Source organism: Salvelinus fontinalis, chromosome 19 (genome assembly GCF_029448725.1).
Source record: "Salvelinus fontinalis isolate EN_2023a chromosome 19, ASM2944872v1, whole genome shotgun sequence".
NCBI classification, from domain to species: domain Eukaryota; kingdom Metazoa; phylum Chordata; class Actinopteri; order Salmoniformes; family Salmonidae; genus Salvelinus; species Salvelinus fontinalis.
The window spans coordinates 51,092,088-51,105,788 of NC_074683.1; the positions used below are offsets into that span (position 1 = coordinate 51,092,088).

A 13,701-nucleotide genomic window follows, 5' to 3' on the forward strand; every position below is an offset into this window, starting at 1 on the left:
GGATGACAGTAGAGAAAGATAGAGAGGATGACAGTAGAGAAAGATAGAGAGGATGACAGTAGAGAAAGATAGAGAGGATGACAGTAGAGAAAGATAGAGAGGATGACAGTAGAGAAATATATATAGAGGATGACAGTAGAGAAAGATAGAGAGGATTACAGTGGAGAAATATATATAGAGGATGACAGTGGAGAAAGATAGAGCATGACAGTAGAGAAAGATAGAGAGGATGACAGTAGAGAAAGATAGAGAGGATGACAGTAGAGAAAGATAGAGAGGATGACAGTAGAGAAAGATAGAGAGGATGACAGTGGAGAAATATATATAGAGGATGACAGTAGAGAAATATATATAGAGGATGACAGTAGACAGACAGAGAGGACGACAGTAGACATAGAGAGGACGACAGTAGACAGAGACGATGACAGTAGAGAAAGATAGAGAGGATGACAGTAGAGAAAGATAGAGAGGATGACAGTAGAGAAAGATAGAGAGGATGACAGTAGAGAAAGATAGAGAGGATGACAGTAGAGAAAGATAGAGAGGATGACAGTAGAGAAAGATAGAGAGGATGACAGTAGAGAAAGATAGAGAGGATGACAGTGGTAAGGTTTTACTAGTGATTGTGATGTGGTGGTTTAACTTCAGTTGAATGTGCTGGTTGTAACTCGTCTGGTGAAGAGAGTCTGCTAAATTACTGTGAATGCAAGGTCCAGTCAGGAAATAATAGATCTGTAAAACGGGTATTCAAAACCGAACCGACAAGGTCCGTCAAGGTCCGTTTCAGAAGCCTGACCTTCAGGGATGAGCTGAATGTAATCTAATCATCCATGTCTGTCTTATGTTTGGATACGTGTTGTAAACACTGTCGCTCCACTCACCCTTTCACGTAGATGTCACTGGACTGTGTTCCTGTGAGGATGTTAGTGTCTTCCAGAATCACATCTTCAGTGTTCCAGATGATGATTCTCAACTCATACCTTCACAGGACCAACAATCAATTAATCAACTCAAACCTTCACAGGATCAACAATCAATTAATCAACTCATACCTTCACAGGACCAACAATCAATTAATCAACTCATACCTTCACAGGACCAACAATCAATTAATCAACTCATACCTTCACAGGACCAACAATCAATTAACTCATACCTTCACAGGACCAACAATCAATTAATCAACTCATACCTTCACAGGATCAACAATCAATTAATCAATCAACTCATACCTTCACAGGACCAACAATCAATTAATCAATCAACTCATACCTTCACAGGACCAACAATCAATTAATCAACTCAAACCTTCACAGGACCAACAATCAATTAATCAACTCATACCTTCACAGGACCAACAATCAATTAATCAACTCATACCTTCACAGGACCAACAATCAATTAATCAACTCAAACCTTCACAGGACCAACAACCAATTAATCAACTCATACCTTCACAGGACCAACAATCAATTAATCAACTCATACCTTCACAGGACCAACAATCAATTAATCAACTCAAACCTTCACAGGACCAACAATCAATTAATCAACTCATACCTTCACAGGACCAACAATCAATTAATCAACTCATACCTTCACAGGACCAACAATCAATTAATCAACTCATACCTTCACAGGACCAACAATCAATTAATCAACTCAAACCTTCACAGGACCAACAATCAATAAATCAACTCATACCTTCACAGGACCAACAATCAATTAATCAACTCACACCTTCACAGGATCAACAATCAATGAATCAATCAACTCATACCTTCACAGGACCAACAATCAATTAATCAACTCATACCTTCACAGGACCAACAATCAATTAACTCATACCTTCACAGGACCAACAATCAATTAATCAACTCATACCTTCACAGGACCAACAATCAATTAATCAATCAACTCATACCTTCACAGGATCAACAATCAATTAATCAACTCAAACTTTCACAGGACCAACAATCAATGAATCAACTCATACCTTCACAGGACCAACAATCAATGAATCAACTCAAACCTTCACAGGACCACCAATTAATGAATAAATCAACTCTTACCTTCACAGGACCAACAATCAATGAATAAATCAACTCATACCTTCACAGGACCAACAATCAATTAATAAATCAACTCAGACCTTCACAGGACCAACAATCAATGAATAAATCAACTCATACCTTCACAGGACCAACAATAAATAAATCAACTCATACCTTCACAGGACCAACAACCAATGAATAAATCAACTCATACCTTCACAGGACCAACAATCAATGAATCAACTCAAACCTTCACAGGACCAACAATCAATTAACTCATACCTTCACAGGACCAACAACCAATGAATAAATCAACTCATACCTTCACAGGACCAACAATCAATTAATCAACTCATACCTTCACAGGACCAACAATCAATGAATAAATCAACTCATACCTTCACAGGACCAACAATCAATTAATCAACTCAAATCTTCACAGGACCAACAATCAATTAACTCATACCTTCACAGGACCAACAATCAATTAATCAACTCAAACCTTCACAGGACCAACAATCAATTAATCAACTCATACCTTCACAGGACCAACAATCAATTAATCAACTCATACCTTCACAGGACCAACAATCAATTAATCAACTCATACCTTCACAGGACAGACAATCAATTAATCAACTCAAACCTTCACAGGACCAACAATCAATAAATCAACTCATACCTTCACAGGACCAACAATCAATTAATCAACTCACACCTTCACAGGATCAACAATCAATGAATCAATCAACTCATACCTTCACAGGACCAACAATCAATTAATCAACTCATACCTTCACAGGACCAACAATCAATGAATCAACTCAAACCTTCACAGGACCAACAATCAATTAATCAACTCATACCTTCACAGGATCAACAATCAATTAATCAACTCATACCTTCACAGGATCAACAATCAATGAATACATCAACTCATACCTTCACAGGATCAACAATCAATGAATTAATCAACTAATACTTTCACAGGATCAACAATCAATGAATACATCAACTCAAACCTTCACAGGATCAACAATCAATGAATAAATCAACTCATACCTTCACAGGACCAACAACCAATGAATAAATCAACTCATACCTTCACAGGACCAAAAATCAATGAATCAACTCAAACTTTCACAGGACCAACAATCAATTAACTCATACCTTCACAGGACCAACAACCAATGAATAAATCAACTCATACCTTCACAGGACCAACAATCAATGAATCAATCAACTCATACCTTCACAGGACCAACAATCAATTAATCAACTCAAACCTTCACAGGACCAACAATCAATTAACTCATACCTTCACAGGACCAACAATCAATTAATCAACTCAAACCTTCACAGGACCAACAATCAATTAATAAACTCACACCTTCACAGGATCAACAATCAATGAATCAATCAACTCATACCTTCACAGGACCAACAATCAATTAATCAACTCATACCTTCACAGGACCAACAATCAATTAACTCATACCTTCACAGGACCAACAATCAATTAATCAACTCATACCTTCACAGGACCAACAATCAATTAATCAATCAACTCATACCTTCACAGGACCAACAATCAATTAATCAATCAACTCATACCTTCACAGGATCAACAATCAATTAATCAACTCAAACTTTCACAGGACCAACAATCAATTAATCAACTCATACTTTCACAGGATCAACAATTAATGAATAAATCAACTCATACCTTCACAGGACCAACAATCAATTAATCAATCAACTCATACCTTCACAGGATCAACAATCAAGGAATCAACTCATACCTTCACAGGACCAACAATCAATGAATCAACTCATACCTTCACAGGACCAACAATCAATGAATCAACTCAAACCTTCACAGGACCAACAATCAATTAATCTACTCATACCTTCACAGGACCAACAATCAATGAATAAATCAACTCAAACCTTCACAGGACCAACAATCAATGAATAAATCAACTCATACCTTCACAGGACCAACAATCAATGAATCAACTCAAACCTTCACAGGACCAACAATCAATTAATCAACTAATACCTTCACAGGATCAACAATCAATGAATTAATCAACTCATACCTTCACAGGATCAACAATCAATGAATACATCAACTCATACCTTCACAGGACCAACAATCAATGAATAAATCAACTCATACCTTCACAGGACCAACAATCAATGAATAAATCAACTCATACCTTCACAGGACCAACAATCAATGAATAAATCAACTCAAACCTTCACAGGACCAACAATCAATGAATCAACTCAAACCTTCCCAGGACCAACAATCAATGAATCAACTCAAACCTTCCCAGGACCAACAATCAATGAATAAATCAACTCATACCTTCACAGAATCAACAATCAATGAATTAATCAACTCATACTTTCACAGGATCAACAATCAATGAATACATCAACTCAAACCTTCACAGGATCAACAATCAATGAATAAATCAACTCATACCTTCACAGGATCAACAATCAATGAATACATCAACTCAAACCTTCACAGGATCAACAATCAATGAATGCATCAACTCAAACCTTCACAGGACCAACAATCAATGAATAACTCAACTCATACCTTCACAGGATCAACAGTCAATGAATACATCAACTCATACCTTCACAGGATCAACAATCAATGAATTAATCAACTCATACTTTCACAGGATCAACAATCAATGAATACATCAACTCAAACCTTCACAAGATCAACAATCAATGAATAAATCAACTCATACCTTCACAGGACCAACAACCAATGAATAAATCAACTCATACCTTCACAGGACCAACAATCAATTAATCAACTCATACCTTCACAGGACCAACAATCAATTAATCAACTCATACCTTCACAGGATCAACAATCAATTAATCAATCAACTCATACCTTCACAGGACCAACAATCAATTAATCAATCAACTCATACCTTCACAGGACCAACAATCAATTAATCAACTCAAACCTTCACAGGACCAACAATCAATTAATCAACTCATACCTTCACAGGACCAACAATCAATTAATCAACTCATACCTTCACAGGACCAACAATCAATTAATCAACTCAAACCTTCACAGGACCAACAACCAATTAATCAACTCATACCTTCACAGGACCAACAATCAATTAATCAACTCATACCTTCACAGGACCAACAATCAATTAATCAACTCAAACCTTCACAGGACCAACAATCAATTAATCAACTCATACCTTCACAGGACCAACAATCAATTAATCAACTCATACCTTCACAGGACCAACAATCAATTAATCAACTCATACCTTCACAGGACCAACAATCAATTAATCAACTCAAACCTTCACAGGACCAACAATCAATAAATCAACTCATACCTTCACAGGACCAACAATCAATTAATCAACTCACACCTTCACAGGATCAACAATCAATGAATCAATCAACTCATACCTTCACAGGACCAACAATCAATTAATCAACTCATACCTTCACAGGACCAACAATCAATTAACTCATACCTTCACAGGACCAACAATCAATGAATCAACTCATACCTTCACAGGACCAACAATCAATTAATCAATCAACTCATACCTTCACAGGATCAACAATCAATTAATCAACTCAAACTTTCACAGGACCAACAATCAATGAATCAACTCATACCTTCACAGGACCAACAATCAATGAATCAACTCAAACCTTCACAGGACCACCAATTAATGAATAAATCAACTCATACCTTCACAGGACCAACAATCAATGAATAAATCAACTCATACCTTCACAGGACCAACAATCAATTAATAAATCAACTCAGACCTTCACAGGACCAACAATCAATGAATAAATCAACTCATACCTTCACAGGACCAACAATAAATAAATCAACTCATACCTTCACAGGACCAACAACCAATGAATAAATCAACTCATACCTTCACAGGACCAACAATCAATGAATCAACTCAAACCTTCACAGGACCAACAATCAATTAACTCATACCTTCCCAGGACCAACAACCAATGAATAAATCAACTCATACCTTCACAGGACCAACAATCAATTAATCAACTCATACCTTCACAGGACCAACAATCAATGAATAAATCAACTCATACCTTCACAGGACCAACAATCAATTAATCAACTCAAATCTTCACAGGACCAACAATCAATTAACTCATACCTTCACAGGACCAACAATCAATTAATCAACTCAAACCTTCACAGGACCAACAATCAATTAATCAACTCATACCTTCACAGGACCAACAATCAATTAATCAACTCATACCTTCACAGGACCAACAATCAATTAATCAACTCATACCTTCACAGGACAGACAATCAATTAATCAACTCAAACCTTCACAGGACCAACAATCAATAAATCAACTCATACCTTCACAGGACCAACAATCAATTAATCAACTCACACCTTCACAGGATCAACAATCAATGAATCAATCAACTCATACCTTCACAGGACCAACAATCAATTAATCAACTCATACCTTCACAGGACCAACAATCAATGAATCAACTCAAACCTTCACAGGACCAACAATCAATTAATCAACTCATACCTTCACAGGATCAACAATCAATTAATCAACTCATACCTTCACAGGATCAACAATCAATGAATACATCAACTCATACCTTCACAGGATCAACAATCAATGAATTAATCAACTCATACTTTCACAGGATCAACAATCAATGAATACATCAACTCAAACCTTCACAGGATCAACAATCAATGAATAAATCAACTCATACCTTCACAGGACCAACAACCAATGAATAAATCAACTCATACCTTCACAGGACCAACAATCAATGAATCAACTCAAACTTTCACAGGACCAACAATCAATTAACTCATACCTTCACAGGACCAACAACCAATGAATAAATCAACTCATACCTTCACAGGACCAACAATCAATTAATCAACTCATACCTTCACAGGACCAACAATCAATGAATAAATCAACTCATACCTTCACAGGACCAACAATCAATGAATCAATCAACTCATACCTTCACAGGACCAACAATCAATTAATCAACTCAAACCTTCACAGGACCAACAATCAATTAACTCATACCTTCACAGGACCAACAATCAATTAATCAACTCAAACCTTCACAGGACCAACAATCAATTAATAAACTCACACCTTCACAGGATCAACAATCAATGAATCAATCAACTCATACCTTCACAGGACCAACAATCAATTAATCAACTCATACCTTCACAGGACCAACAATCAATTAACTCATACCTTCACAGGACCAACAATCAATTAATCAACTCATACCTTCACAGGACCAACAATCAATTAATCAATCAACTCATACCTTCACAGGACCAACAATCAATTAATCAATCAACTCATACCTTCACAGGATCAACAATCAATTAATCAACTCAAACTTTCACAGGACCAACAATCAATTAATCAACTCATACTTTCACAGGATCAACAATTAATGAATAAATCAACTCATACCTTCACAGGACCAACAATCAATTAATCAATCAACTCATACCTTCACAGGATCAACAATCAAGGAATCAACTCATACCTTCACAGGACCAACAATCAATGAATCAACTCATACCTTCACAGGACCAACAATCAATGAATCAACTCAAACCTTCACAGGACCAACAATCAATTAATCTACTCATACCTTCACAGGACCAACAATCAATGAATAAATCAACTCAAACCTTCACAGGACCAACAATCAATGAATAAATCAACTCATACCTTCACAGGACCAACAATCAATGAATCAACTCAAACCTTCACAGGACCAACAATCAATTAATCAACTAATACCTTCACAGGATCAACAATCAATGAATTAATCAACTCATACCTTCACAGGATCAACAATCAATGAATACATCAACTCATACCTTCACAGGACCAACAATCAATGAATAAATCAACTCATACCTTCACAGGACCAACAATCAATGAATAAATCAACTCATACCTTCACAGGACCAACAATCAATGAATAAATCAACTCAAACCTTCACAGGACCAACAATCAATGAATCAACTCAAACCTTCCCAGGACCAACAATCAATGAATCAACTCAAACCTTCCCAGGACCAACAATCAATGAATAAATCAACTCATACCTTCACAGGATCAACAATCAATGAATTAATCAACTCATACTTTCACAGGATCAACAATCAATGAATACATCAACTCAAACCTTCACAGGATCAACAATCAATGAATAAATCAACTCATACCTTCACAGGATCAACAATCAATGAATACATCAACTCAAACCTTCACAGGATCAACAATCAATGAATGCATCAACTCAAACCTTCACAGGACCAACAATCAATGAATAACTCAACTCATACCTTCACAGGATCAACAGTCAATGAATACATCAACTCATACCTTCACAGGATCAACAATCAATGAATTAATCAACTCATACTTTCACAGGATCAACAATCAATGAATACATCAACTCAAACCTTCACAGGATCAACAATCAATGAATAAATCAACTCATACCTTCACAGGACCAACAACCAATGAATAAATCAACTCATACCTTCACAGGACCAACAATCAATAAATCAACTCAAACCTTCACAGGACCAACAATCAATTAACTCATACCTTCACAGGACCAACAATCAATTAATAAACTCATACCTTCACAGGACCAACAATCAATTAATCAACTCAAACCTTCACAGGACCAACAATCAATTAATCAATCAACTCATACCTTCACAGGACCAACAATCAATTAATCAATCAACTCATACCTTCACAGGATCAACAATCAATTAATCAACTCATACCTTCACAGGATCAACAATTAATGAATAAATCAACTCATACCTTCACAGGACCAACAATCAATTAATCAATCAACTCATACCTTCACAGGACCAACAATCAATGAATCAACTCATACCTTCACAGAACCAACAATCAATTAATCAACTCATACCTTCACAGGACCAACAATTAATGAATAAATGAACTCATACCTTCACAGGACCAACAATCAATGAATAAATCAACTCATACCTTCACAGGACCAACAATCAATGAATAAATCAACTCATACCTTCACAGGATCAACAATCAATGAATTAATCAACTCATACTTTCACAGGATTAACAATCAATGAATACATCAACTCATACCTTCACAGGACCAACAACCAATGAATAAATTACCTCATACCTTCACAGGACCAACAATCAATGAATCAACTCAAACCTTCACAGGACCAACAATCAATTAATCAACTCATACCTTCACAGGACCAACAATCAATGAATAGATCAACTCAAACCTTCACAGGACCAACAATCAATGAATAAATCAACTCATACCTTCACAGGACCAACAATCAATGAATCAACTCAAACCTTCACAGGACCAACAATCAATTAATCAACTCATACCTTCACAGGATCAACAATCAATGAATTAATCAACTCATACCTTCACAGGATCAACAATCAATTAATCAACTCATACCTTCACAGGATCAACAATCAATTAATCAACTCATACCTTCACAGGACCAACAATCAATTAATCAACTCAAACCTTCACAGGATCAACAATCAATGAATTAATCAACTCATACCTTCACAGGACCAACAATCAATTAATCAACTCAAACCTTCACAGGACCAACAATCAATTAATCAACTCAAACCTTCACAGGACCAACAATCAATAAATCAACTCATACCTTCACAGGACCAACAATCAATTAATCAACTCAAACCTTCACAGGACCAACAATCAATGAATAAATCAACTCATACCTTCATAGGACCAACAATCAATTAATCAACTCATACCTTCACAGGACCAACAATCAATTAATCAACTCATACCTTCCCAGGACCAACAATCAATGAATCAATCAACTTATACCTTCACAGGATCAACAATCAATGAATAAATCAACTCAAACCTTCACAGGACCAACAATCAATGAATGCATCAACTCAAACCTTCACAGGACCAACAATCAATGAATCAACTCAAACCTACAAAGGACCAACAATCAATGAATCAACTCATACCTTCCCAGGACCAACAATCAATGAATAAATCAACTCATACCTTCCCAGGACCAACAATCAATGAATACATCAACTCAAACCTTCACAGGATCAACAATCAATGAATAAATCAACTCATACCTTCACAGGATCAACAATCAATGAATCAACTCAAACCTTCACAGGACCAACAATTTTATTGAACTGGTTTGAGGTATATTGGTCGTGTATTGAACTGGCCTGGGGTATATTGGTCGTGTATTGAACTGGCCTGGGGTATATTGGTCGTGTATTGAACTGGCCTGGGGTATACTGGTCTTGTATTGAACTGGCCTGGGGTATATTGGTCTTGTATTGAACTGGCCTGGGGTATACTGGTCTTGTATTGAACTGGCCTGGGGTATATTGGTCTTGTATTGAACTGGCCTGGGGTATATTGGTCGTGTATTGAACTGGCCTGGGGTATACTGGTCTTGTATTGAACTGGCCTGGGGTATATTGGTCTTGTATTGAACTGGCCTGGGGTATATTGGTCTTGTATTGAACTGGCCTGGGGTATATTGGTCTTGTATTGAACTGGCCTGGGGTATATTGGTCGTGTATTGAACTGGCCTGGGGTATATTGGTCGTGTATTGAACTGGCCTGGGGTATATTGGTCGTGTATTGAACTGGCCTGGGGTATACTGGTCTTGTATTGAACTGGCCTGGGGTATATTGGTCTTGTATTGACCTGGCCTGGGGTATATTGGTCGTGTATTGAACTGGCCTGGGGTATACTGGTCTTGTATTGAACTGGCCTGGGGTATATTGGTCTTGTATTGAACTGGCCTGGGGTATATTGGTCGTGTATTGAACTGGCCTGGGGTATACTGGTCTTGTATTGAACTGGCCTGGGGTATATTGGTCGTGTATTGAACTGGCCTGGGGTATACTGGTCTTGTATTGAACTGGCCTGGGGTATATTGGTCGTGTATTGAACTGGCCTGGGGTATATTGGTCGTGTATTGAACTGGCCTGGGGTATATTGGTCGTGTATTGAACTGGCCTGGGGTATATTGGTCGTGTATTGAACTGGTTTGAGGTATATTGGTCTTGTATTGAACTGGCCTGGGGTATATTGGTCTTGTATTGAACTGGCCTGGGGTATATTGGTCGTGTATTGAACTGGCCTGGGGTATATTGGTCGTGTATTGAACTGGTTTGAGGTATATTGGTCGTGTATTGAACTGGCCTGGGGTATATTGGTCTTGTATTGGGGCCTATCTGTCGTATAGTTGCCCTGGTGATACAGAGGGACGCAGCCTTACCCTTTAGGTTTACGAGGGGAGATATCCACAGAGGGGCCTGGGTGGGGCATATCCATGGGGAACATGTCCACCCACATCTGGAGCTGGCCCTGAACCACACACACACACACACACACACACACACACAGACACAGACACACACACACACACACACACACAGAGACACAGAGACACAGAGGCACACACACACACACACACACACACACACACACACACACACACACACACACACACACACACACACACACACACACACAGCCACACACACACAGAGACACAGAGACACAGAGACACACACACACACACACACACAGCCACACACACACAGAGACACAGAGACACAGAGACACACACACACACACACACACACACACACACACACACACACACACACACACACACACACACACACACACACACACACACACACACACACACACACACACACACACACACACACGTGAAGTTGAACAAATTGCATAATATATTTTTAAAAAATTCAAGTGATTATTTTGATACAAGAGATTTATTACCTGGTCCATCCCAGGCCTGGCCTTGTTGTACAGAGTCCGTGTCTCGATGTGCTCTGGGACAAGTCTACATCCCACCCCTGGAATCTCAGTCCATCTGTGAAGGATCTTCAGCGCCAGATGTTCATAGGACTCCACCGTCTGCTCTGTATACAGCAGCACATAATAATCAGTACCTTATTGGATGGAAATATACAAGTCTTGTCACTGTGACTCGATACAGTCGTTGCCTGTCACCGTGACGTGATGCAGTCGTTGCCTGTCACCGTGACTCGATACAGTCGTTGCCTGTCACCGTGACGTGATGCAGTCGTTGCCTGTCACCGTGACGTGATGCAGTCGTTGCCTGTCACTGTGACGTGATACAGTCTTTGCCTGTCACTGTGACTCGATACAGTCTTTGCCTGTCACTGTGACGTGATACAGTCTTTGCCTGTCACCGTAACTCGATACAGTCGTTGCCTGTCACCGTGACTCGATACAGTCGTTGCCTGTCACTGTGACTCGATGCAGTCGTTGCCTGTCACTGTGACGTGATGCAGTCGTTGCCTGTCACCGTGACTCGATACAGTCTTTGCCTGTCACTGTGACGTGATACAGTCGTTGCCTGTCACTGTGACTCGATGCAGTCGTTGCCTGTCACTGTGACGTGATGCAGTCGTTGCCTGTCGCTGTGACGTGATGCAGTCGTTGCCTGTCACTGTGACTCGATACAGTCATTGCCGGTCTCTGTGACGTGATGCTGTCGTTGCCTGTCACTGTGACTCGATACAGTCTTTGCCTGTCACTGTGACTCGATACAGTCTTTGCCTGTCACTGTGACTCGATACAGTCGTTGCCTGTCACTGTGACTCGATACAGTCTTTGCCTGTCACTGTGACTCGATACAGTCGTTGCCTGTCACTGTGACTCGATACAGTCGTTGCCTGTCACTGTGACTCGATACAGTCTTTGCCTGTCACTGTGACTCGATACAGTCGTTGCCTGTCACTGTGACGTGATACAGTCGTTGCCTGTCACTGTGACTCGATACAGTCGTTGCCTGTCACCGTGACTCTACAGTCGTTGCCTGTCACTGTGACTCGATACAGTCTTTGCCTGTCACTGTGACTCGATACAGTCGTTGCCTGTCACTGTGACGTGATGCAGTCTTTGCCTGTCACTGTGACGTGATGCAGTCTTTGCCTGTCACTGACGTGATGCAGTCTTTGCCTGTCACTGTGACTCGATACAGTCTTTGCCTGTCACTGTGACTCGATACAGTCTTTGCCTGTCACTGTGACTCGATACAGTCGTTGCCTGTCACCGTGACTCGATACAGTCTTTGCCTGTCACTGTGACTCGATACAGTCTTTGCCTGTCACTGTGACTCGATACAGTCGTTGCCTGTCACCGTGACTCGATACAGTCGTTGCCTGTCACCGTGACTCGATACAGTCGTTGCCTGTCACCGTGACTCGATACAGTCGTTGCCTGTCACTGTGACGAGATGCAGTCGTTGCCTGTCACCGTGACTCGATACAGTCGTTGCCTGTCACTGTGACGTGATACAGTCGTTGCCTGTCACTGTGACGTGATGCAGTCGTTGCCTGTCACTGTGACGTGATGCAGTCGTTGCCTGTCACTGTGACTCGATACAGTCTTTGCCTGTCACTGTGACTCGATACAGTCGTTGCCTGTCACC

The 13,701-nt window shown here is 39.4% G+C and overlaps 1 protein-coding gene across 1 annotated transcript in view; it reads right to left on the reverse strand.

The window, feature by feature from the left end:
- Positions 1 to 13,701, reverse strand: part of fer1l6 (fer-1 like family member 6) — a 103,995-nt gene that overhangs the window by 5,432 nt on the left and 84,862 nt on the right. The window contains exons 31-33 of the mRNA XM_055871901.1: positions 12,021 to 12,163; positions 11,488 to 11,576; positions 882 to 980 (exon numbers count right to left, since the gene is read on the reverse strand). Of these exons, the coding sequence (XP_055727876.1) occupies positions 882 to 980; positions 11,488 to 11,576; positions 12,021 to 12,163 (331 nt within the window). The remainder of the gene's footprint in view (positions 1 to 881; positions 981 to 11,487; positions 11,577 to 12,020; positions 12,164 to 13,701) is intronic.